General features: G+C 47.5%; 1 protein-coding gene across 2 annotated transcripts; it reads left to right on the top strand.

Annotated features, from left to right (window-relative positions):
• Nucleotides 1–1,743: 1,743 nt before the first annotated feature.
• On the top strand, nt 1,744–23,093 carry LOC135378628 (uncharacterized). 2 transcript variants are annotated; one of them, XM_064611706.1, is made up of 3 exons: nt 1,744–1,762; nt 2,033–2,206; nt 20,833–23,093. In XM_064611706.1, exons 2-3 carry the CDS (start codon nt 2,099–2,101, stop codon nt 21,808–21,810), a joined length of 1,086 nt encoding a protein of 361 aa, XP_064467776.1. In that variant the 5' UTR covers nt 1,744–1,762; nt 2,033–2,098; the 3' UTR covers nt 21,811–23,093. The 2 variants fall into 2 exon arrangements, with proteins under 2 accessions (XP_064467776.1, XP_064467775.1); XM_064611705.1 differs by lacking the exon at nt 1,744–1,762 and having other exon boundaries at nt 1,833–2,206.
• Nucleotides 23,094–23,425: the final 332 nt, after the last annotated feature.

Genomic DNA, 23,425 nt, shown 5'->3' with positions numbered 1-23,425 from the left:
AATACATTCAAACATAATGTCCTTTCTCGAGTCTAATGGCCTCATTTCGCCCTGTCAACATGGCTTCCACAAACATTTTTCCTGCGAAACCAAACTCGCCTCGTACATTCACGATATTCATACTAATCTAGACGACAGACTTCAGACAGACGTCATATTCCTTGATTTCTCTCGTGCCATCGACCGGGTTCCTCATGGCCGACTAATGACCAAGCTGCGAAGCTTTAATATTGATTCCAGGACGCTATCTTGGATTTCTGCATTCCTGAGTCCCCGTTCGCAGTCTGTCTTTGCCAATAACGTACTCTCAGATGCCCACTCAGTCTCTTCCGGAGTACCGCAGGGTACTGTGTTAGGACCTCTCCGGTTTCTCCTGTTCATTAATGACCTTCCTTTGTCCATACAGTCAAACATACGTCTCTTTGCCGATGACTGTGTCCTTTATCGCTACATCTCCTCTCCCGACGACCATCTCATTCTTCAACATGACCTCAATCTCATCGATCACTGGTGCAGTGGTAAATGTCACTCAATATTGATAAATGTTGCCACGTCCCATTTTGTAGGAAAACTCCAAAATTTAACCACTCTTACTCCCTTAATGGTTCTGTAATTTCGTCCGCTACATCATATAAGTATCTGGGTGTTAATTTCCAAAATGATCTTTCTTGGAACATCCACGTAAGCTCAATCGTTAACAAAGCTAACCGCACCTTAGGATATTTGAAACGGCATCTCTCGTCTGCTCCCCCTAATATTAAACACCTGGCTTACATCACATTAGTCCGGCCTCAGCTGGAGTATGCCTCTGCCGTATGGGATCCATCTACTGCTTACCTTGTGCGCGACCTCGAGCCGTTCAAAACTGCGCAACCAGGTTCATCACTAGTAACTACTCACCATATACAAGTATCTATTCATTAAAAAAACACATCAACCTGGCCGAACTGCACGTCCGTAGGAGGGCCGCGCGCTTATCACTGTTTCACACGTTCTACCATTCTTCTGCCATCCGGTCATCCTCCTCACAGAATATCATCTCGCATCGACCACCAGTCGCCCGCAGTCGCCCGCTTAAAATGTAACACTCAATCATTTTCAAATTCCCTTTTCCCCAAGACTGCCAGTGATTGGAATAACCTCCCGCCCCACATCGTTACCATAACTGACACATCTCAATTTCGTAATTTCGATAGGTATTTCGTAATTCTATTTCCAGTTAATAAATATTGCGTCATTTATGATACCTTGTCCTACTTCTATAACGTTGTTGTTGTTTCATTTGTTGTTGCTGTTTTACTGCCTTTTTTTTCTATGTATTATCTTTTTCCTCACTTCCTGTAACCCACTCCTCCCATGTAACGCCCGTATGGGGCTTTTGAGAGCTCAATAAATTGATTGAATTGATTGACGTGTTCTTTTACTCGCGCCCAACAGCTAACGACCAGTTAGAACTTGCGCTTCAACTAAGTCTGGCATATGTATGTCTTCGTTGTCCTGTGTCAGGGGAACCTCAGTGCCAAATGTAACTAGCAGACCGTATTAACAAAACGCTTGTATGGCATTACAAGAAGTGATGTAATTTTTACTGCTTCCGCACGAGCAAGAGAGACGTATTTACAGTTATCTGCAGGAACACGAGAAGAACGCACAAGGACGACAGAAAGCAGATAGTTCTCGGCGTATATATACGCAAGTGTCAAGTTGCATAGATGTTGACAGGAGGAAGTGTAAGATGCCTTTCTAGACAGTCTTCGGCCTTGTATGTATTTGTCCTTTCTACACTGTTAAAACAGAAATTCACCACATAGCACGCTCCTAACCAACCATCATACCCAATGATATCATTTTGTGTTATGATTTGTTCAAAACAGCGGGGAGGCGCCTATCTGGGACAAGATAATCTGTCCCAGATAGGCGCCTCCTCTCATTTTCAACAAATCAATGCACAGAATGATATCATTCTGAATGATGGTTGGCTAGGAGCGTGCTATGTGGTGAAGCTCTGTTTTAACAGTGTATGTTGTTCCAGCCTCAGAACATCAGTTCTTTCAAGTCTTCGGCTAGCCGAGAAACGGACACTAGATCGCCTCCAACCATGATCCGAGTTTCCCTCGTCCTGGTCTTTACGTTTGGACTTCTGAGTTCGGGAGGTACTGTACCGGATAGAAATCAGCCACTCCTAACAACCACTCCTGCTTCACACGTGAGTTTCTACGAATACGAAAATACGAATTGTGTGTTGCAACTGTTAAAGGACGTTTTGTGCGATGTTGCGTTATTCCTAAACTATGCAGTTTTCGATATCTATTTTTCTATCTCTTTTTCTATTTTGGGGATGAGCAATCTATCCTATTTCGATTCTTACAGCAGTAATATTTAGAAACAAGAGCCCGAATTCGGGTGCTGATACTGCATTATACAGAAATTTGATAACATACGTTAATGCGGAAGATACACACGCTAAGAACAGAACGTTACCGCATACACCACGCTCCGAGCCAACCGTCATCCCCGAATGACATAGTTCTTTCCTGAGTTGTTGAAAACGGGAGGCGTACGAATTTTCTGTGCTGATGCGGACACCTATTACGGAAAGGGCGTACGCCTCCCGTTTTCAACAAATCAACGAGAACGATGCCATTCGGGATGATGGACTACGTTTGCTGGTACACGCTTAAAACACGGGGGAGGAGGAGGTGTCGAAGTAGTTTGCCGTTGTTGGCCGCACTCAAGTGGGCATCGTCACGACTTAAAACAGAACCTCACTGCGTAGCACGCTCCTATCCAACTGTGATCTCGAATGACATCGTTCTCTTTTTGATTTGTTGAAAACGGGAGGCGTACGCCTTTTTGTGACACTTATGCAGTTATGATAATTGTCAGACAAAGGCGTTCGCCCCGCGCTTTCCGCGAATCAGGTATGATAACCGGATCATTCTGGGCAATGATTGGCCATCCGCGTGCTATGTGGTGAAGGGAACTGTCGGCACAGTTCCCTTAGAAGTCGGCCCAGGACGCACATTCCCCCAGGGCGTCAGTCGTGACGTTGCCCACCTCTGTGAGGCCGACAACGGCGAGCCTTTTCACCATCCCCCCCCCCTCATTTTTAAGCTTTGAAACAATCAACTGTCTTCTACCTCCTTTTTTTCTTCTTTTTTTGGCTATAGTCGTGACGATGCCCGCTTGAGTGCGGCCAACAACGTCAAGCCGATTCTGCCATTGCCCCCCGGCCCCCCTCATTTTTAAGAGTGTATTATGACGTCTGAGAATAATCATTACGACCTACACTCTTAGAAATGAACTTAACCGCATAGCACGCTCCTAGCCAACCATGATCTCGAATGATATCGCTATCTGCCCTGATTTGTTAAAAGCGGGAGGCGTACGCCTTTTTTGTGACAATTATGAACAGCATAAGTGTCACAAAAAAGGCGTATGTCTCCCGTTTTTAACAAATCAGGGCAGATAACGATATCATTAGAGATCATGGCTGGCTAGTGGCGTTCTGTGCGGTGAAGTTCGTTTTAAAGAGTGTGTGGCGAGAAAGAGGAAGTGAGCTCAAGGCTCGCGGCCGAATTAAAATCACGATCAGCTCCGTAGCTGATCTCGTCGCATCTAGACGTCTTTGTTCTGTCCTCCATAAGTGTATGACTAAAGAGTGCACTATTTTCACCAGCGACCTTGGAGTTTCAGGGGGACCACGGCCACCCTGGCCCCCCTCTCAGTACGCCCATGGCTCGGCAGTCTCTATGGTGCCTCTGAAGGGGCGGTTGGGGCAACAGCAAAGCCGGGGATGTTTCCAGATGCTGCAGTAACACATAGCGAGAGTTTACTGTTCTTCTGCCTACATAGCTTTTGAACCAAAGGGGGGGGGGCGGATACGTATGTGGAAAAAGAAAAGACGAGGAGAAAAAAGGGGGAAGGGCAAGAAAAGAAAAGGAAAGGAAAAGAAAAAGAAAAGGGGAAGAGAAAGAAGGCGCCTATAAGGCCAAAGGGTAGCGCCCGTGATGAGCGAGCAACCGTAAATAGTGTTGGATGGTTTCTCTTCGGCGGAGGACATCGATAGGTATTTCTCCGGCGTTGGCGATCACCATCCGGGTCTCAGAGCTGCACGAGACACCAAGGCACGTCCGCAGGCTGTATGCTAGTGTACACCGAAGCTTGTGTTCGGACGTGGCTGATATACCGTGCAATACGGCCAAGCTGTATAGCAGGGAGCCGGGAACCAGAGTTTTGAGGTGCACAAGAAGATCCCGCTCAGTGCAGCCCCAGCGCACAACGGCAAAGTGGCGAATCACATTCCTCCAGTGAGCACTTTGAGATGATGAAGGCAAAATGCCTTCTCCACGAGATGTTGCGGTCCAGGATACTACCCAGGAACCGGTGAAACTTGACTTGTATGAGGGGGCAGTCGCCAATCCGAAATTGGAACCTCCGCATCGTCTTCGAATAAGATGAAGGACAGCGCTTTTCTTTCAGTGGAAATATCCATTCCCGCGTTCAAGAAGTTGTTGATGGCGTCCAGTGCTCTTTGCAACCGATGTTGAATTGCCAGCCGGGAGAGTCCAAACACGCCCGTCGTCCGCATATATGGAGAGATTTACTCTCCTCGGCAGACATTCCTTGAGGTAGACCATGACGATATTAAAGTAGCGCAGATGTCATTTTTAACAGCCTGTTTTCTTCCTATAAAACTATTAAGTAGGCCAGTAAGATGCACCACGAGAAGTAATTCACACACAGAACCATAATTATCGCAGAAATTGAATTTAAAGTACTTCGCAAAAAGCGACCGCGCGCAACGGCGGTAGAGAGCAGTACCTGCCTGTGATCTGCCTGGTACCTCGCGCTGACGCTACAGGGGTCACGCTCACTGACAGGTCCAGAGAAATGTTGTCTGCTACTCGGCTGTTCGAGGTTCTGAAAAAGCACTGCTATTGGCTCGGTCATGATTCGGTCGCTTCTTTTATCCCCAATTCTCCGAGAGAACTAGCAAAAATGGTTTACGGCGGCAAAGGGACAGGGCGCTGACCCCCACTGACCGGCGAACCAGAACGAGTTGCCCCTGTAACGTCATCGGTGACGTAGCATCATACCTTCTCCTCCTCGTTATACCCGTATATATTGGTTTATGTGAGCTTTTTTTTTTCTGGGAAACAAATTGCCACACATCAAAACCTTTCGCGCTGTTCGGTAAAATGATACACACACTTTCATCAGACGTCTTAATCTGAGAATTTTTTAGATGGCCCTATCTACTCCTTTTAATAATAACGGGGCTAGGGCACTTCCTTGAGGGACACCCTGCGGTACAGCAGTCTTCTCTGTGCCCCCGTCACTTGTTCTGACAACAACAACGACAACAACAATAAATGAAGAAGTGATGATGACATGGGATGTTTCCCCGTGGTAGCCACAGGATCCTACCCCACTTCTTTTCCAAATTTCCTTTGTCTCAGGAAGTCGGAAAGCCATGCAAGCGCTTTCCCATGCACTTGAGAACGGAGCACCGTATGAAGAACTTACGGTGTCATACGCCCGCTTGACGTCCAGGAAGACAGCCAACACGATTTGTCTCCGGGCTTTCGCTTCCTCAACAACAGAGACCAAATCCATCCCCGAATCCGTGGGACTACGATGCCTACGGAAGCTCGACATTTCCTGGGGGAAAACAGATTTTCTCTCAAGCCTCCACTCGAGCTCGTGCAGCTCCGGCCATGCGCTCTAGGACTTTGCCTAGGAAGTTGGTAAGGATGACAGGCCGAAAAGACGCCAGATCCAAGAACTGTTTTCTTTGGTGTAGTATGGGGACCACTAAGGCCTCCTTCCACTGAGCAGCGACATGTCCATCCCTTGAGAGGACCAAAAGACAGGGTTATCCCCCCCCTCATTCAGGTTACAGAGCGCTGCAGAAAACGCTGGGGCCGCCTTCAGCTCTGCAAACATGAAGTCTGCATCCATGTCGGGGTCAGAAGATGGAGGAGCTTGATTAATAGCGCGCTGTAGCTCCAAAACATGTTCCTGAAAGCCTGGACATTTCGCTGCCTCCGAAGTCGCTGCTATGGTCTTGGAAAATTCATATGCGACTTCCTTCTCAGACTTGGTAATGAGAACAAGAAGGTAAAATAATACACAGTCCAGCTTGATGAAACGTCGTCAAGAAAAATAATATCGAAAGAATGAAGCACGAAGTCAGAGTGACTATTTAATACGTGAGCTTTCGGGCAGAGTCTGCCCTTCTTCAGACAAAATAAGCAGTTAAATCATTGCTTATATAAGGAGTGGGATCGGTGAGAGAAAGAATCAAAGAACAAGAGAGAAGCAACTCAAGGATGAAATCACAAAGAACAAAACAGAAGGCTAAACATTTGATAGATATCTGACACCAAGACCGTTGGAAGAAACGTACACCACTCTTTCCGTTTGAATTTCTGCAGGCGCGCTTGTCCGTTGAAAAGAAGAAAACGGTTAAATATAAGTTGCTTACAGCTAATGTGAATTCCGCGAAAAAATTACTTGTGCATTCAAAAGTTGGACAGTGACATGTTGTAAAAACACACATATTACACACACACACACACATTAAAATAATGAGGGTAGGGATTATACAATGTCAGGGTATAGGGGAAGCATAAATCATTATTGTGCATTAATCAATCAGTCACAAAATCAAATTAATTAACCAAATGACAAGCATTTACCACAGCATTGTTGATTGTTGGAACAGATGGCGAAATATCAATGTTCCTTTTCATGAGGTGGTAAAGCGGGTCGCTATGTACGTTTATACCATGGGGAACCAGACTGTGAAACTTTGCAATTAAAAACGATTCTCTATTCTTACGCTTATAATCGTTAGTGAAGCCGGATTCTAAAATTACAATCTTTATATCTTCATTATAGTCGTGACCAGGGAGATTGAAATGCACAGATATGGGAGTCTGTCGTTTATGAACGATGTCACCCTTTGTGTATATAAAACCTTTCACGCATGGAATTACAAGACTCTCCAATGTACTGTAAACCACATCTTGAGCAAAATATTGTGTAGCAAATGTTATATGAGCAACAGTTTAAAGGTTGTCCAATTTTGAACTCAAAATTGCTGGCGTGACTTTTGATTCTAGCGCAAGGAAATATATGTTTACAAGTTTGACATCGTTTCCTATTACAAGGGGTGCAGCCTGAGGGCTGTTTTTGAACCTTAGAGGAACAAAGTATGTCGCGGATGTTACGGTGGCGCCAAAACGCTACGGTAGGAGCATGCAGGAATATTTCTCTTAATTTGCTGTCTGCATGTAGAATGTTAATATGACGATCAAGAATTGTTTTGCATTTTTTTAAAAACATTGTTGTATTGAGTAGCGAAAATTAAGTTTGACCCCTCCTTTTTAATTACTGGTTTGAAAAGAGAATCTCTCTGTTTTCTGGGATGACTTCTGTAGAGCATCTTTAACTAAAGAGCGGGGGTATCCTCGTTTCAAGAAATCCACAGACATGTTTCGGGATTGCTTGGAAAAACTATTTTCATCGGAACAAATACGTTTTAATCGCAAGAATTGACCGTAGGGGATATTTTTCTTTTGTGCATGGGGATGATAACTATCGAAATGAAGGTATTGACGACGGTCTGTAGGTTTCTTGAAGAGGTCAGTTACTAACTTGCCATCTTTAAGTGAAACTGTCACATCAAGAAAATTCACAGTATGGTATGAGAAAGTGCAGGAGAATTTGATGGAACTATGCAGTGAATTAAAGTGATCGAAAAATGCCTTCAAAGATATTTCGTCTCCTGACCAAACACAAATATATCATCAATATACCTGTAGTAAATTAATGGCTGTACATCAGAGCTCTCAAGTGCTCTTTTCTCAAAAGACCCCGCAAAAATATTAGCATAATTTGGAGATACGCGTGAAGCCATTGCGGCTCCATGGACTTGTACGTAGTGAGTGTTAGAAAATACAAAGTTGTTATGTTATACTTCAGGACCAGTTCTAGAAGGGGAATAATAGCAGCGCTACAAAGAACCTCAGACGGGTAGAGCTTGAGAAAAGTATCGACGCATTGAAGTCCCTCACTATGCGGGATATTTGTGTACAATGATGCTACGTCCATAGTGGCTAAAATCGCATTATTGAGATCAACACCGCTATTGTTAATAGATTCAATCTTAAGCAGAAAGTCGTTTGTATCTTTTATGTACGAAGGAAGGAGGCACGGGATATGGCTAATGCACTGATCAACAACAAGGGAGATGTTTTCCGTGGAGGTATTGATGCCGGATATAATCGGTCTCCCAGGATCGTTTTCTTTATGCACCTTAATAAGAAGATAAAATGGGCCTGGTTTAACGTTTTTTGGTATGATGAACTTTGCAATGTTGGGAAGAATTATGTTCTGATGGCAAAGGGAATCAATAGTTCGGTTTATAGTTTTGTAGAATGAAGCCGTAGTGTCTTTATTAAGAGCTAAGTAGAATTTGGGATCGCTTAGTTGCTTGTTAGCTTCTGCAATATAATCTGTGGTATTAAGAACGACGACACCACCACCTTTATCTGCTGGTCTAACTATTATATCCGAACGGGATTTTAAGTGTCTTAATGCCGACTTTTCTTCAAATGTGAGGTTCTGGCGGGGAGAATGAGGACTATTTCTGATCATGTTGATGATATCGTTATGCACAGCCTGAATGTAGTTATCAATTAATGGACTAGTCTTGTTAGGGTCTGGGCTCCAAGTAGAATGTTTCTTAAAATTGCCATTGGTATCATTTGGCCTACCATGGCAAAATGTTTGAAGATGCATTCTTCTGCATAAGTTCTGTAAATCATTAAGAATCTCAAAGTTATCTATGCGAGAGCCTGCGGGGGCGAAGCCGAGCCCTTTGGATATAACACTAAGTTCTGACTCACTAAGATCAGTATTAGAAAAGTTGAAGACTGTTTGTGTTTGGGGCGGAGATGATGAGTTTGCTGGATAAAGTGGCTCACAAACGTCAGAGTCCACCAGTGGAGTAAACGAAACATTGATTGATTGATTGATTGATTATTTAAAAGAAAACCAGGGAGAAATTGAACTTGTCTCCTGACTAGTTCTGCTACTCCCAAAATAACAACGAACAAACCCAAAACAAACAAAGTAACAAACGAAACATTATCGCGTTTGGCTTTAGTGACTTTAATAGAATTAAGTTCGTTAATCTTTTTGGAGGAGAACGATGTAACCTCGGATAGATCACTGTCAGTAAGGAAAGGGACTAGCTGACGAAGCTGATTATCGCAATCTTTAAGGATATGAGATATCTCGGAGTGTGCTATCTTAATAAGGTCCAAGGAAGCGTTATTACAACTTTTCGCCATTGGGTGGAGTTACGTTATGAGTGAAACTGAAAAATCGGCTCAAACTCTGGGGCCTCTGGGGCTGACCTTGTGACTAATGTAATCTGATAAAAATGATTGATGAGAAGCATAACGAATTTTTTGTCGAGTATTTTACGTGCTTTTAGGAAGTAGTTTTTGGCCTTACAAGAAGTATCGTCCTGGAGTCAATTTTTATTAACATTTGATGATCGTTTTCGCCGGCCTTTTTGGACACCACCATTCTGTGATGATGACACCCCTGGTGACGGCAGTGCTGGTGTACTGTTTGTCCGGGTCGAGCTGCTCTGTGGCGGAGCCGGAGAAATGATGGTTGGATTGGAGAATTTATGGAGAAATCATGGACAAATACCACAAATGATGGTTCAGCAGTTCTATCGCGGTGTTAGTACGTTGTAGAAAGTTCCACTGGTCACAAGTACCGTAGAAAGAAGGGACCCTTGGAGGAACACTTGGAAAAAATGACGAGTGCATTTGGCCGAGCAGAGCGGAGAGCAGACAACAACAGTTCAATTCTTTCAACACAGGTACTTATCGGCGATTCCGTCACATCGATAGATCCGATCTGTATGATGATCACAGACACATCTTTGGGCAGGTCGTCGACGATTTCGATAGAGGCCAAAATACGTGCTCCAGTGACGGGTAAAGCTGTTACGTTAGAGGAATTCAGGAACTTCGGTACTAACTTGATTAATGAATATCCAATGATCACTGTGCGGTGCTCCAAACTCACGCAACTGGACATGGTGAAGGTTGAGATCAAGAAGGTAAAATAATACACAGTCCAGCTTGATGAAACGTCGTCAAGAAAAATAATATCGAAAGAATGAAGCACACACACACACACACACACACACACATACATTGGATGGTAATGGGGTGGGCGATTCACCGCCGCTGAGGCAGTACACTGCCCTATTTCGCGTTGGGGGAGAATGAAGGGATGATGATAGGGCTTTCAAAGAGCCGTCGCCAGACCGGTGGAGCACAAGTACTCCGCCAGAAGACGAAGGCCCTGCGTCTGGTGGGCAGCGTTCGACCACGGACCGAGGATCTTCGCTAGGTTGAACGGCCGCTTGTCGATGCGTTGCATAGAGAGTTCCATTAGGGCACGCTCGTGGTGGTATTGCCCGCAAGCCAGGATGACGTGGCTGAGGTCGCCGTGCACTCCACAAGTGGGGCAGAGGGAAGACGAGGTGGAGCCGAGACGGTGTTGAAAGGCAGGTGTAAAGGCAACGTTGAGCCTCATGCGGTGGAATAGAGCAGTTAATGGGCGCGGTAGTCGCGGAGGAATAACGAGAGAAAGCGTGGGGTCTACACCAGAGAGAAGGGAGTGAGCTTTGTCGTGTTTCCACTGAGCCTGCATCTTGGGACCGGTGAGAGTCAAGAGGAGGTGTTTTCGGTCGCCCGACGACATCATTATCGGGGAAAAAGCTGCGTGCTGGTGGGCGTTCAATGCGGCTCTGTCTGCTTCTTCGTTGCCGCTGATACCGACATGTCCGGGGATCCACTGCAATATTACAGTGTGCCCTACAATGGTCGCCTTCTTATAAGCTTGCAGGATGTCAAAGACAACAGGACCGAGGAGTCCACGTATCCCCAAGTTGGCCACACACTGGAGCGCGGGTCTTGAGTCTGTAAAGACGACCCAGGACTGAGCTGGACTGGCTGATATTTTTTGCATAGCAAATAGAATGGCGTAAAGCTCGGCACACGTAGACGATGTTCTGTGAGAAAGACGGTGACCACAGGAGACTGACTGGGATGGAATGACAAATGCCGAGGATGATCCACCCCGAGTAGATGACCCGTCAGTGAAAACTGACGATGACGCCGTGTAGTTGTCGTTCATCATGCCCAGGGTAAGCTGCTTGGCGACACACGGGGCTGTATCCCTTTTCCTTCCATGCAGGCCAGGAACAGTTAGGCAGGTGACTGGGCTTGACAGAGACCATGGAGGGGCACTGGGAGCCACTGTCTTCACTACGAAACGCGGGACGCTAGGCTTCAGCTGAGTCATCACCGAGCGGACCTTGCAGTGCTTGCGCCTCAAGATCTTCGAAACGAGCGGGTGCCGCCGATGATGGGATAAAAGGCGGAGAAAAAGTCGGCAGGTCTCACCGTAGCGAAGAACCTCCAGCGGGGTGTCCCTCGCTTCGGCAATAACTGCTCGGGTCTCTGCTGCTCGGGGGACGCCGAGGCACACACGGAGGCTTCGCGCCAGGAGGCACTGCAGCTTATGATCAGAAGATGTCGGCAGGCCATTAAGCACCGGCAAACTATACGCGAGGGACCCTCGAACCAAAGCCCTGTGGACGGCCAACAGAGAGCTCGTGTCACTGCCCCATCTCATGCCTGCCAAGCGACGGATCACTGCAATCCAACGGTGGATCTTGATCTCCAAGCTTGCAATATGCCTCCGCCAAGAGAGCCTAGCATCAACAGTGAGACCGAGGAACCTATGGTGAGACACGTGCTTCAACGGTATGCCTGCAACGGAAAGCTGGAAGTGCCTCATGTTCCGCCTTGTAAAAGGAATTACTACTGTCTTTTCCGTCGATATGTCTAAGCCCGCCAGGGACAGGTACAGATGGATAGCATCGAGAGCGAGTTGGAGGCGTCGCTGGAGGGCAGGACGGGATTTACCGGTGGTCCAGATACAAATGTCATCAGCATAGATGGAGATAGCCACTCTCCTACCGACGCAACCTCGAAGGCCAGCCATAACAATGTTGAATAAGATGGGGCTCAGAACACTTCCCTGGGGCACCCCATGGGTCAACTTGACAAAGTCTGTATCCCCCTGGCTTGTGCGTACGAACAGTTCCCGTCCATGAAGGAAATCAGTAAGCCATGAGAGAGCTCTGAAAGGCAGGGCGGCATCAACAAGGCCATGGAGGACAGAAGCGTGGCTGACAGTATCGTACGCCCGCATAACATCGAGAAAGGCAGCCAGCATAGTCTTCTTGCGCACCTTTGCGTCTTCCACAGAAGTGATTAAATCGAGTACCGAGTCTATTGCTGCTCTGTGCCGTCGAAAGCCTGACATTTCTTCCGGGAAGACGCGGCGAGGTTCGAGCCACCACTCCAGTCTAGCGAGTACCATGCGCTCCATCAACTTCCCAAGGCAGCTAGTCAGGCTCACTGGTGGAAAGGAGGAGAGCTGCTATGGTGGTTTGCCTGGCTTCAATAGCGGAATAACACGTGCGCGCTTCCAACTGCCGGGTACTTTCCCTGACCTCCATGATCTATTAAATACCTCCAGCAGATACTTCACACATTTCTGATCAAGGTTGCGGAGAGCCCTATAGGTGACATTATCCGGCCCAGGAGAGGACCGAACCCGAGACAGCAGCAGCGCGCTTCTGAACTCGGCCAGTGAGAAATCCATATCCACGTCCGGATCAGTGACTATGGGCGCAGCTCGAATCCGTTCGACTAACGTAGTCACATGGGAAGAAAACCATGTTGAACTTGCAGCCTTCGAAGGAGCGGCAATGGTGTTGCAGAAGGCCTGAGCCACCTCTGATTCGGACTTTGAGGAGGACAGCGCAAGCGCACCTAAAGGATGCTGGTTCGTGGGAGGTTCGCTTAAACTTCTTGCCACTCGCCAGATCTTCGCCGGGCCGTCAAAAGACGACAACGATCCGCAGAACTGCCTTCAGCGCTTACGATCAATCGCAGCCAGCTCCTTAGTGACTGCCTTGCACGCGCGGCGGGCTTCTTGGATGTCTTTGAGCAACCCAGTCCGACGAGCAGTGCGCTCGGCGCGTCGACGGTATGCCCGCAGCTGCTCAACCCTAGGGTTTGAGCCGAGATGTCTAGGAACGACTTTAACATACTTGCTTGATGAACGAAGGGCCTCCTCGATGCATCCTGCCATCTCGTCTGCTGAGAGGTCAGGTCGGGTGCTGGTAGAACACAAGGCGCGAAAGGCTGACCAATCCGTTATCGTTACAGCTTTACGCCGTTCTTTCTGAAGAAATTTTTTAAAACCAATGAAAATGGGAAGATGGTCACTTCCCCGACCGTCCAGGCCAACCGCCCACGACATGTACCTGGATACATCCTTTGAGCACAGAGAGAGGTCTAAAGAGTCTGACCGAAAACACCGGCCGAGGAACGTAGATGACCCATCATTGAGAAGATGCAGTCGCAGATCCTCTATAACGTCCGCCCAGATTTTGCCGCGGGTGTCAACCTTTCTGCTACCCCACAAGGGATGGTGTGCGTTGACATCACCAACAACAACAAACGGGGCTGGGAGACAGGCAAATATATCCCTAATACTGCGAGCTGTCACAGTAGCCGACGGGGGAATGTACAGGCTCACAACAGTCAATACGGTACGGCCCATGCGTACTTTACACTCAATGTAGTCAAATGGGTCATGTCGAGAGTGAATTAGTGTCGAGGTCAGGTCATTTCTTACGCAGATGATGGTTCGAGACGGAGATGTGTTGTCCAATGTGTAAGTGATATATCCACTAAGTCGAAAGTCTTGCGGGACATACGCTTCGCAAATAGCAAGTACTGGTGTCTGATGCCGAAGGACGAATGCTTTCAAGTCGGGTAGCTTATTCCGAAGGCCACGCGCGTTCCACTGCAATATGGCAGCAGATTTACACGCTTGCTGCATTGTGTGGCAAAAAGAGGTTGTCCGCTGCCAGAAGAGCCCGGACTTCAGGCAACTGGGAAGCACCAGGGAAAGCGGCGACGACAGCCTTCAAAGCGACAAAAACCAGCGGCAACAGTGCGCTGAGCATGTCATCCCGGTTCCTAACCATAGAGCTTGAACGCCTCAGCTCGCTCGACACTGCAGGCCGCCGCAGAGACCTTTGCGGTTGATGGCCGGCTGCATCCGCGTAGGAAACTTTTGGAGAAGCCGGCCGCAAATTATCCGTGTCCGCCTTCAAAGGCTGTGTTGAGTCGGTGGCAGACGCCGCTGTGCCGCGGCTGACCATTGGAGGGAATTGCCATGAAGGAAGTTTAACGCCCTGGAGGGCACGGGGGCGCCTCGAAGACGTTTTAGCAGGCTTGGCGGGCTTAGCAGGCTTAGGCGCGGGACGAGCAGGCGGAACGCGAACACCCGCTTGGTTTCTGTCGGAGCTGCCAGACTTGGGCAAAACGGCGTCCCGATAACGCCGAGTGGCTATGTTCTTCTGGATACACCGCGAGTCCGAAGCCACATAAGGGCCCCCGCAGTTTGCACACTTGGGTTGTCGCTTCACAGTGCAGTCCGTCTGCATGTGCGGCCCCGCACATATCTTGCATGTGGTTGAACCCCGGCAGTTGCGAGCAATGTGGCCAAACCGCTGGCACTTGAAGCACTGGACGGGAGCCCCAACATACTCGCGCACAGCGTAGTCGGTGAAACCCAATGTCACACTGTGCGGCAGTTTGACGTTGGACTTGAATGTAAGAATGACCGATCTGAGGGGGATGAGCTTATCCTGACCATCCTGCGTGGAGATACGTCCGACTTGCCGACGAGCCGACACCACCCCGAAGCCCTCTAGGTAGGAGGCAATTTCTTCGTCACCATAAGGCAGAGGGACATCGCTGATCTTCCCCATGTTCTCAACATACGACTTGGCGATGCTCACTTGCACACCTACACCCGCGACAGTCACTAGGCCAAGCAATTTGGCAACAGCACCCTCAGATGATACGAACACACACATACTTCCGTCCTTATTGAACCGATGTTTTCGTATAGGCTCCTGGGCAGCGGAGCAGATGTCACGCGCAACGACGTTTGGATTAACGCGCCAGAAGGATGCCCCAGGAGACGTGGGTGTGAAGACGACCGGAATACCTTCCGAGCGCTTCTTCGTATATGTCACCAGGGTGAAGGGGTTGTCATCAAGGTTGTCCTCGTTCATGTCGTTGTCCTTGTTCGTATCGTTCATGTCGAGGATAACTGTCTCCGAAGACCAGTCAGCAGAAGGGCAGTCGTCCTGGCGCTGGGAAGCCTTCCCGTCATCACCCTCTTGGGAGCGACGGGCTATCGGCGACCGGCTGCGATGGGGCGGCGATGTATCCCGCCTTCCGCCAGCGGGAAGGGGGTTCTGGGTCGCTGCCATACGGGGTAGAATACCCCGTCCCAGATAGTGCTCTGTGGTTGTATTTGAGGGAGCTGAAGAACAGACGTCCGTGTTGCACGAGAGAAGAAGAAGAGAATGAAGCACGAAGCCAGTGTAACTATTTAATACATGAGCTTTCGGGCAGTATCTGCCCTTCTTCAGACAAAATAAGCAGTTAAAACATTGCTTATACAGTCGACCCCCGTTTATCCGGATCCCGCGCTATCCGGACAAAAAAGCATGGGGACGAATTTCTCCCCATGTATTTCGCCCTCGTTTATCCGGACTTCAGCTTCCGGACTCGGACGAGAATTCCAGGGAACAGAAGTGACTTAATCGATTTCAGTTATCCGGTGATTGTCCAGGAAGGACACTTGGCCCACACTTAGTCAAGCGAGGTCGGGGACCCTGGTCGTGGCCTTCTTTTTACTGACACAAAGAGGGTGTTGCTAGTAAGAAATTTCCGCCATTCCGACTTTTCACGTTACACAAAAGTAATCCACTGAACATCCTATTCATTTCAGACGGGAACCGGTCCACTCGTCACAATCCCACTCGTCACCGGAATACTCGTCACAGGATAATTGGTCACACCGGCCCTCTGGTACGAGGTCCTTTTGTCACCGGAACACTTGTCAAGGGCGGTCAAGGGGGGCGGTTCGTCACCGGAACACTGGTTGCAAGGTTGACCCCGTTCCAGGGGGGGGGGGAATATGTTTAATGCAAAGTAAGAAGGAAAGGGAAAGCGAATGCGTTTCACCGTGTTTTACCAAAGGGATTAGTCCAGTGCCGGACCCGCACTTCCGCAAACCCGGATTCCGAAGACCGCTGACCGTACAAATTTCACATCTTGCTCCCAAGAGGGTGATGACAGGAAGGCTTCGCAGCGCCCGGACGACTGCCCTCCTGCTGACTGGTCTTCGGAGACAGTTATCCGACATGAACGATACGAACGAGGACAACGACATGAACGACGCGAAGGGCACGAAGAGCATGGAAGTGACGAAAACTCAGCGTGGGGCTTCGTTGCTGGGGCGCGGACAAAAGTTGAGAGACTGACGAAGGTTAGGGCAGGAGAGCCTTTTCCGTATTTCACACGTTGGGGAGTGGGTCAGTTCATGTAGAATATGCACCCGTCGAGACTGACCAAGGTTAGGTCAGGAGGGCCTTTCGCGTATTTCACACGTTGGGGAGTACAGTGCGGTGAGCAGGTGGCAGGTTCACTGTGACGATTATTCCGGCGTGACGGCAGTTCCTCGTACGAGATGCCCTGTGACGAGTTGGCCTCCTTGACGAGTTCACCTATGACCAGTTGGCCTGTGACGACCGGGCTTGTGACGAGTTCTCCTAAACCTATTTCAGACTGAGAAGGTCCGCAAGGAGGACCCTGCGCTGCAGTCACAGATAACGACATCGTCAGTGTCTTTGCTTCCGACAGTGTTGAAGAGGAAGCTGATGATGAAAGCGGGGATGCACCAGCTGTGACGGTAGAAAATGCGCGGGCGGTACTGAGAACAGCGCTAGTATTTTCCGAGCAACAAAACAATATTTCGCAATTTAATGCCATTAGCAAAGGTTTGCAAGAACTGGATGCGTGTATTAGAATGAAACAGATGACAATGGATAGTTCTGTGTAATGGTCAATAAAGATGTCCTTGAAGATAACTCTGGATTTTCGAGTTTCACTTATCGGGCCCCCCGCTATCCGCACAATTTCACAGGGAACGAGGCCATCCGGATAAACGAGGGTCGACTGAGGAGTGGGATCGGTGAGAGAAAGAATCACAGAACAAGAGAGAAGCAACGCAAGGATGAAATCACAAAGAACAAAACTTTTCTTTTTTTCAAACAAAAAATTTCTCGCCTTGGATGGCCACCACCTAAACCCACGGGGTTCCCGTGTGCTAGCCTCTCACTATCGCAGTTGCTTGGCACATCACGTCACAACCGCCCCATCCGCTTCATGTTTCCTAGATCAAAACTTTCCGACTCTGACTGCCTCTTCCAGTCATCAACGTGTTGCCTCACACGCTTCCGGCAATATTCATCCGCCTGAAACGCAGAGTCCCCATTCCCTTGGCAGTCCACCTTCTTCTCCAGTTCAGTCTACAACAAGACCACCTACACCCGAAAGTTACACAGAGGCTGCTACTCCGGCTCCGCCACAAAGCAGTTCGATCCGGACAAACAGTACTCCAGCACAGCCGTCACCAGAGGTGTCATCATCACAGAATGGTGGTGTCCGAAAGGGCCGGCATAAACGATCATCAAAGGTTAATAAAAATTGACTCTATGACGACACTTCTGGTAAGGCCAAAAACTACTTCCTAAAAGCACGTAAAATACTCGACAAAAAAATTCGTTATGCTTCTCATCAATCATTTTTATCAGATTACATTAGTCATAAGGTCAGCCCCAGAGGCTTTACTTTAAACTTTGAGCCGATTTTTCAGTTTCCCTCATCACATAACTCCACCCAATGGCGAAAAGTTCTTAATAACGGGGTTCCCGTGTGCTAGCCTCTCACTGTCGCAGTTGCTTGGCACATCACGTCACAACCGCCCCATCCGCTTCATGTTTCCTAGATCAAAACTTTCCGACTCTGACTGCCTCTTCCAGTCATCAACGTGTTGCCTCACACGCTTCCGGCAACCTTAGCGGCGCTTCCTTGGACCTTATTAAGATAACACACTCCGAGATATCTCATATCCTTAAAGATTGCGATAATCAGCTTCGTCAGCTAGTACCTTTCCTTACTGACAGTGATCTATCTGAGCTTACATCGTTCTCCTCCAAAAAGATTAACGAACTTAATTCTATTAAAGTCAATAAAGCCAAACGCGATAATGTTTCGTTTATGCCACTGGAGGACTCAGACGTTTGTGAGACACTTTATCCAGCAAACTCATCATCTCCGCACCAAATACAAACAGTCTTCAACTTTTCTAATACTGATCTTAGTGAGCCAGAACATAGTGTTCTATCCAAAGGGCTCGGCTTCGCCCCCGCAGACTCTCTCATAGATAACTTTGAGATTCTTAATGATTTACAGAACTTATGCAGAAGAATGCATCTTCAAACATTTTACCATGGTAGGCCAAATGATACCAATGGCAATTTTAAGAAACCTTCTACTTGAACCCCAGACTCTAACAAGACTAGTCCATTAATTGATAACTACATTGAGGCTGTGCATAACGATATCATTAACATGATCAGAAATAGAACCTCACATTTGACTCCCATATCTGTGCATTTCAATCTCCCTGGTCACGACTATAATGAAGATTTAAAGATTGTAATTTTAGAATCCGGCTTCATTAACGATTAGAAGCGTAAGAATAGAGAATCGTTTTTAATTGCAAAGTTTCACAGTCTGGTTCCCCATGGTATAAATGTACATAGCGACCCGCTTTACCACCTGATGAAAAGGAACATTGATATTTCGCCACCTGTTCCAACAATCAACAATGCTGTGGTAAATGTTTGTCATTTGGTTAATGAATTTGATTTTGTGACTGATTGATTAATGCACAATAATGATTTATGCTTCCCCTATACCCTAGCATTGTATAATCCCTATACCCTCATTATTTTAATGTGTATGCATTGGTTTTACAACATGACACTGTCCAACAAGTAATTTTTTCGCGGAATTCACATTAGCTGTAAGCAACTTATATTTAACCGTTTTCTTCTTTTCAACGGACAAGCGCGGCTGCAGAAATTCAAACGGAAAGAGTGGTGTACGTTTCTTCCAACGGTCTTGGCGTCAGATATCTATCAAATGTATATAGCCTTCTGTTTTGTTCTTTGTGATTTCATCCTTGCGTTGCTTCTCTCTTGTTCTTTGATTCTTTCTCTCACCGATCCCACTCCTTATATAAGCAATGTTTTAACTGCTTATTTTGTCTGAAGAAGGGCAGACTCTGCCCGAAAGCTCACGTATTAAATAGTTACTCTGACTTCGTGCTTCATTCTTTCGATATTGATTTTCCAGACTTGGTAATCGAGAAACACAGAGATCGCACTGGGTTCTTCGCTGGAGGACTTTCCCTGAGACCTCGAGCAAGCCGCCATACCTTCGAAGTATTGGGAAAAGGGGTCAGAGACGCACTGAACTGACGCCATCTACGTACATCCATGGCCTTCAGGGCCTTTTGTACAATTAAGTTCGCCCGACGTGCATCCTGAACATCACTGAGTTGGTCAGATCGCCGAGCCTTTCGCTCCGCACGTCTCCTATAAGCACGCCAACGCTCCACTACCAGGATCCGTACCTGCATGACCGCAGCGAGCCGTGGTGGACGACGTTAGGGATTGCACAATAAGATCAGCAATTTCCTCTGATGTCATTCTCACCTGCACATCTTTCTTGCTCAGGTTGCGAAAGTACTGCCAATTGCTCATCAGAGCGATCCTGTGGCCTGCACCTGTGGCGTCTGTTATGACACCATCTTATCCTGGTTACAGCCGTGACGTAGGCCACATACATGAGGCGAACAACGGCAAGTCGGTTTCCGTCACCACCACCACCCACCACCTCACCACCGGAAGTGTACTTGGAATACGAAAGGAATATGAGTAGATGGTCGCTTGCTCTACCGTCCAAAACCGTACTCCAAGTGAAATGTGGAAAATATTCCTTCTTTGTATTTCTATTTCTATCCCTGGAGCAGAGCGGATCGTCTACCGCCTACCGCCTAAAAATCTACCACCCACGTGACAACCGACATCAAAGTGACGTTTCCTATGTTGGTGCGCTCGAACCTTTGGAAAACCCCATTGCGAGATCATTTTATTGTACCTCTCTTGGTCGAGCCACTTTCTTGCCCTGTGATGTCACTATATCACGTTAAACTGTGAAATCGCGAACAAGTGTACGAATGCACTATTATTTTAAACAGTTCAGTGAAGTGAAGTGAACTGAATTAATTAGTGCACCAAAGTGAACTGACTTGCCCATCACTAAGGTGAAGCACCACAGGCAGTCGCACGTGCCGCGAGTAAGCAGGAAGACGCAGGTGAGGCAGCGCGAATCAGAGTCTATAGAGCGAAGTCCCCGTATTGAGCTAACGGGATATCGAGGGTAACAGACCGTAAGATGATATTGCTATCGCTGCCATATCTTCGCACATTCGGGCGAAAAGGCCTGTCCTTTTTTCTCAAATCAGAATCAGAATTTCGTTTTGGGAATCACCTATTTAGTTCATTTTGATGCACGCTCTACGCTGTACGTAGCACATCATACAGGAATTGCACACAAGAAATCTCGATGTGTGTTCTTGCAATTCCGAAATATGACACCGAACGCTTTTTACGTTATGCATTACCTGACTGACTCCTTCTTACGTTCGCAGCTTGACTTGGACACGACAGGAGCAACTGAGCAGGCGAACCTCACAGTTCCCCGAAGATTCAGTGTACCCTCGACGTCATCAAAACGGAGTATCACAACAGAAGTGCGGAACGCCACTATCCCGATATCACCAGTAGATGAGGGTGCTCCTGTGAACACGACGTCGATCCACTCTACTGGTCCTGTGTCCAACGCTGTGTTGCAGATAATGAAGAACTCTAAGACGTTATCAGACAGTGTACAGCAGCTATCAGGTGATGTGAAGCAGCATAAAAATGCAGCCGAGGAAGCATTTGCCCGGTTGAGCAGGATTGAGTTGGTTCAAGAGCGTCTTCGTGACGTTGTTAATAAGTCGACAATAACCAGAGAGAAGAACGAATTATCGATTTCGGATAATCTAGAGTCACTTTCTTCTTTTATGGATGACCTTAAGGTGAGCAGGATTGAAGAAGTCCGTGCAATAAAATCTTCTATTGCGCGTCTAACAGATGATGTGGAGAATAAACTATCGAAACAGCTTGAGAACGTAGCGAATTCGGTTCGCAGTAAATACTCTTTCGACGCCGTAAACGTCACAAAATTCGTAGAGATGGTGAACGTGTCAGGAGTAGAATACATCGAAAGCGATTTGTTTGTCGTCTACGGTCACACAGCCCATCTTAGTCTTGGGGTACATCTTGTTGAGAACGAAACGTGGTTAGGCATTTACCTTCTCCTGTGTCGTGGCGAAGAGGACGCCCTTCTTCAATGGCCCTTCAGGGCGAACTATACACTTTCCATTTTCCATCCCAGAGATCCGGCAAAGGACGTGCACAAAACAGTCAATATCGATCAATACTGTCCAGACTTCTCAGAGAAACCAAAAGAAAGCTGTAACCCGGGTTGTGGTTTCGAGAAGTGTTTATTGTGGGATACAGCTAAAGAAGACGGCTACATTCATAACGGCGCCATCACCGTAGGTATAGCGCTTCGTTCATGAACGAGGAACTAGTAGTCTTGTGTCTCAAAGTTACCGTTAACAGAAAGACTTTCCCGAATAGTATATACTCTTCGTTCTCTGCAATCACGTTAGAGTACCCCCCGAGCAGAGTTGAACAAATTCCCTCACGGTATTTGCCCGCACCTCAACTCTTGGCAGTAGACGCTTCCCCTCACTGCATCGTTCTCACAGAAGTTAAATCGATCCTAGGCCTTGAAAACCTCATCTCCCCCATTCTCCTGGCGGATCAGAGCTGGAACTGAGCTCATCCAGCCTCGGCCTCACCGATCCGAATTGACTGACACAGGGCTCGCGCTGAGCCTGTGACTGCGCCTCTTTTCTTTCTCTTTTTTTTCTTTTTTTTACGCGGGAATAGCAAGTCGGCTCTTGGAGCCAGGCTGACCTTTCCCCTCTTTGTTTGCTTTTTTTTTTCTCTTTGCAATAAACCTGTATCCCCCCCCCCCTCGCTTCACCTCTCATTTCCTTCTAACAGTTTTTGTCACCTCACCTGGATCCATTTCCTAAAAATTTTACTCACCTCACAAATTGTTGACATTTTAGTCACCTCGCCTCAATACTTTTTCTGATAATTTTTTCTCAGGCTTTTTTCTGGAAACTTTCTGTCGTCTGACCTCACGTCAATCTTTATTCTAGGAATTCACCTCACCTAACCTTACCTCAACATGAGTGAGATGAGAGTGAGGTGAAGGTGAGCACGTCCTCACCCTCATTTGCTGTCGTGAGGATGCTCCATCTCTGCGCTTGAGGTATACAATAATAATCCAGGCGCGTGTGCAGGATCAAATAGCAGCAATTGATGCAAATGTGGGTGAAACCTGAGTTGCAACACTTGCGTTCCAAATCAGTTGCACAAATTTGTAAGCGTTAAGTGTCGCGTTCCCCCATCTAGGTTTCATTGTGTCGCTATACTACTATACGTTACTCTAGTGCAAAGGTTGGCACACACTGGCCATTTCGTCCTTGCTTCTTACCGCTTCCTACGAATAAACTTTCCTCTCTTTAGCATGTATAGCATTCTGAGTGTTACGCCGCGAGACATCTACTACTGTGTTTTACGTCGCGGTACTCGCTGTGTCAATCAATTTTGGTACTTGAACGTTTCTTGGTGTTCCCAAGAGTATTAGTTGGTGTAAGCATACTCCTTTGTGAGATGTGTGTTCTGTTATACGGGGCGATTGTCGCGATAGGGCGATCCAAGTGCCCATTACCCATATGTAACCAAAAGCGAATATTCTGGAATAAAGTGCCTGACCCAACGCTTATGAACATCTTTAAGTTCACGCATTCACGCGCCTCTCACGCTTTCAAGGGCACGCTGCTGGCGAGTGATGGAAGTGCTGCGCCATTTACGCCAAACTGCGCCGATCAGGGGGCGCCATCCAGGTCCCCCAAGGTCGCCATTTTCCCATGTATTTGTTCCTATCCGGATGCGTGCAATGCCGGAGGCCGCCCTTAGATACCCCATTGTTACCAGACGTTGGCTTGCGTTGGATTGAAGCGCGCTAAAGATCCAATTGAAGCACAATCCAAGCCAGGCCAAGTCACCGAAGGAGAAATGGACGACTGCGCCTGCTGCGCCTGGTACGACAGGTAC

The sequence above is a fragment of the Ornithodoros turicata genome, chromosome 1 (genome assembly GCF_037126465.1).
Source record: "Ornithodoros turicata isolate Travis chromosome 1, ASM3712646v1, whole genome shotgun sequence".
NCBI lineage: Eukaryota > Metazoa > Arthropoda > Arachnida > Ixodida > Argasidae > Ornithodoros > Ornithodoros turicata.
The sequence above is the reverse complement of the archived record's forward strand: the minus strand, read 5'-3'. Positions and strand labels throughout refer to the sequence as shown.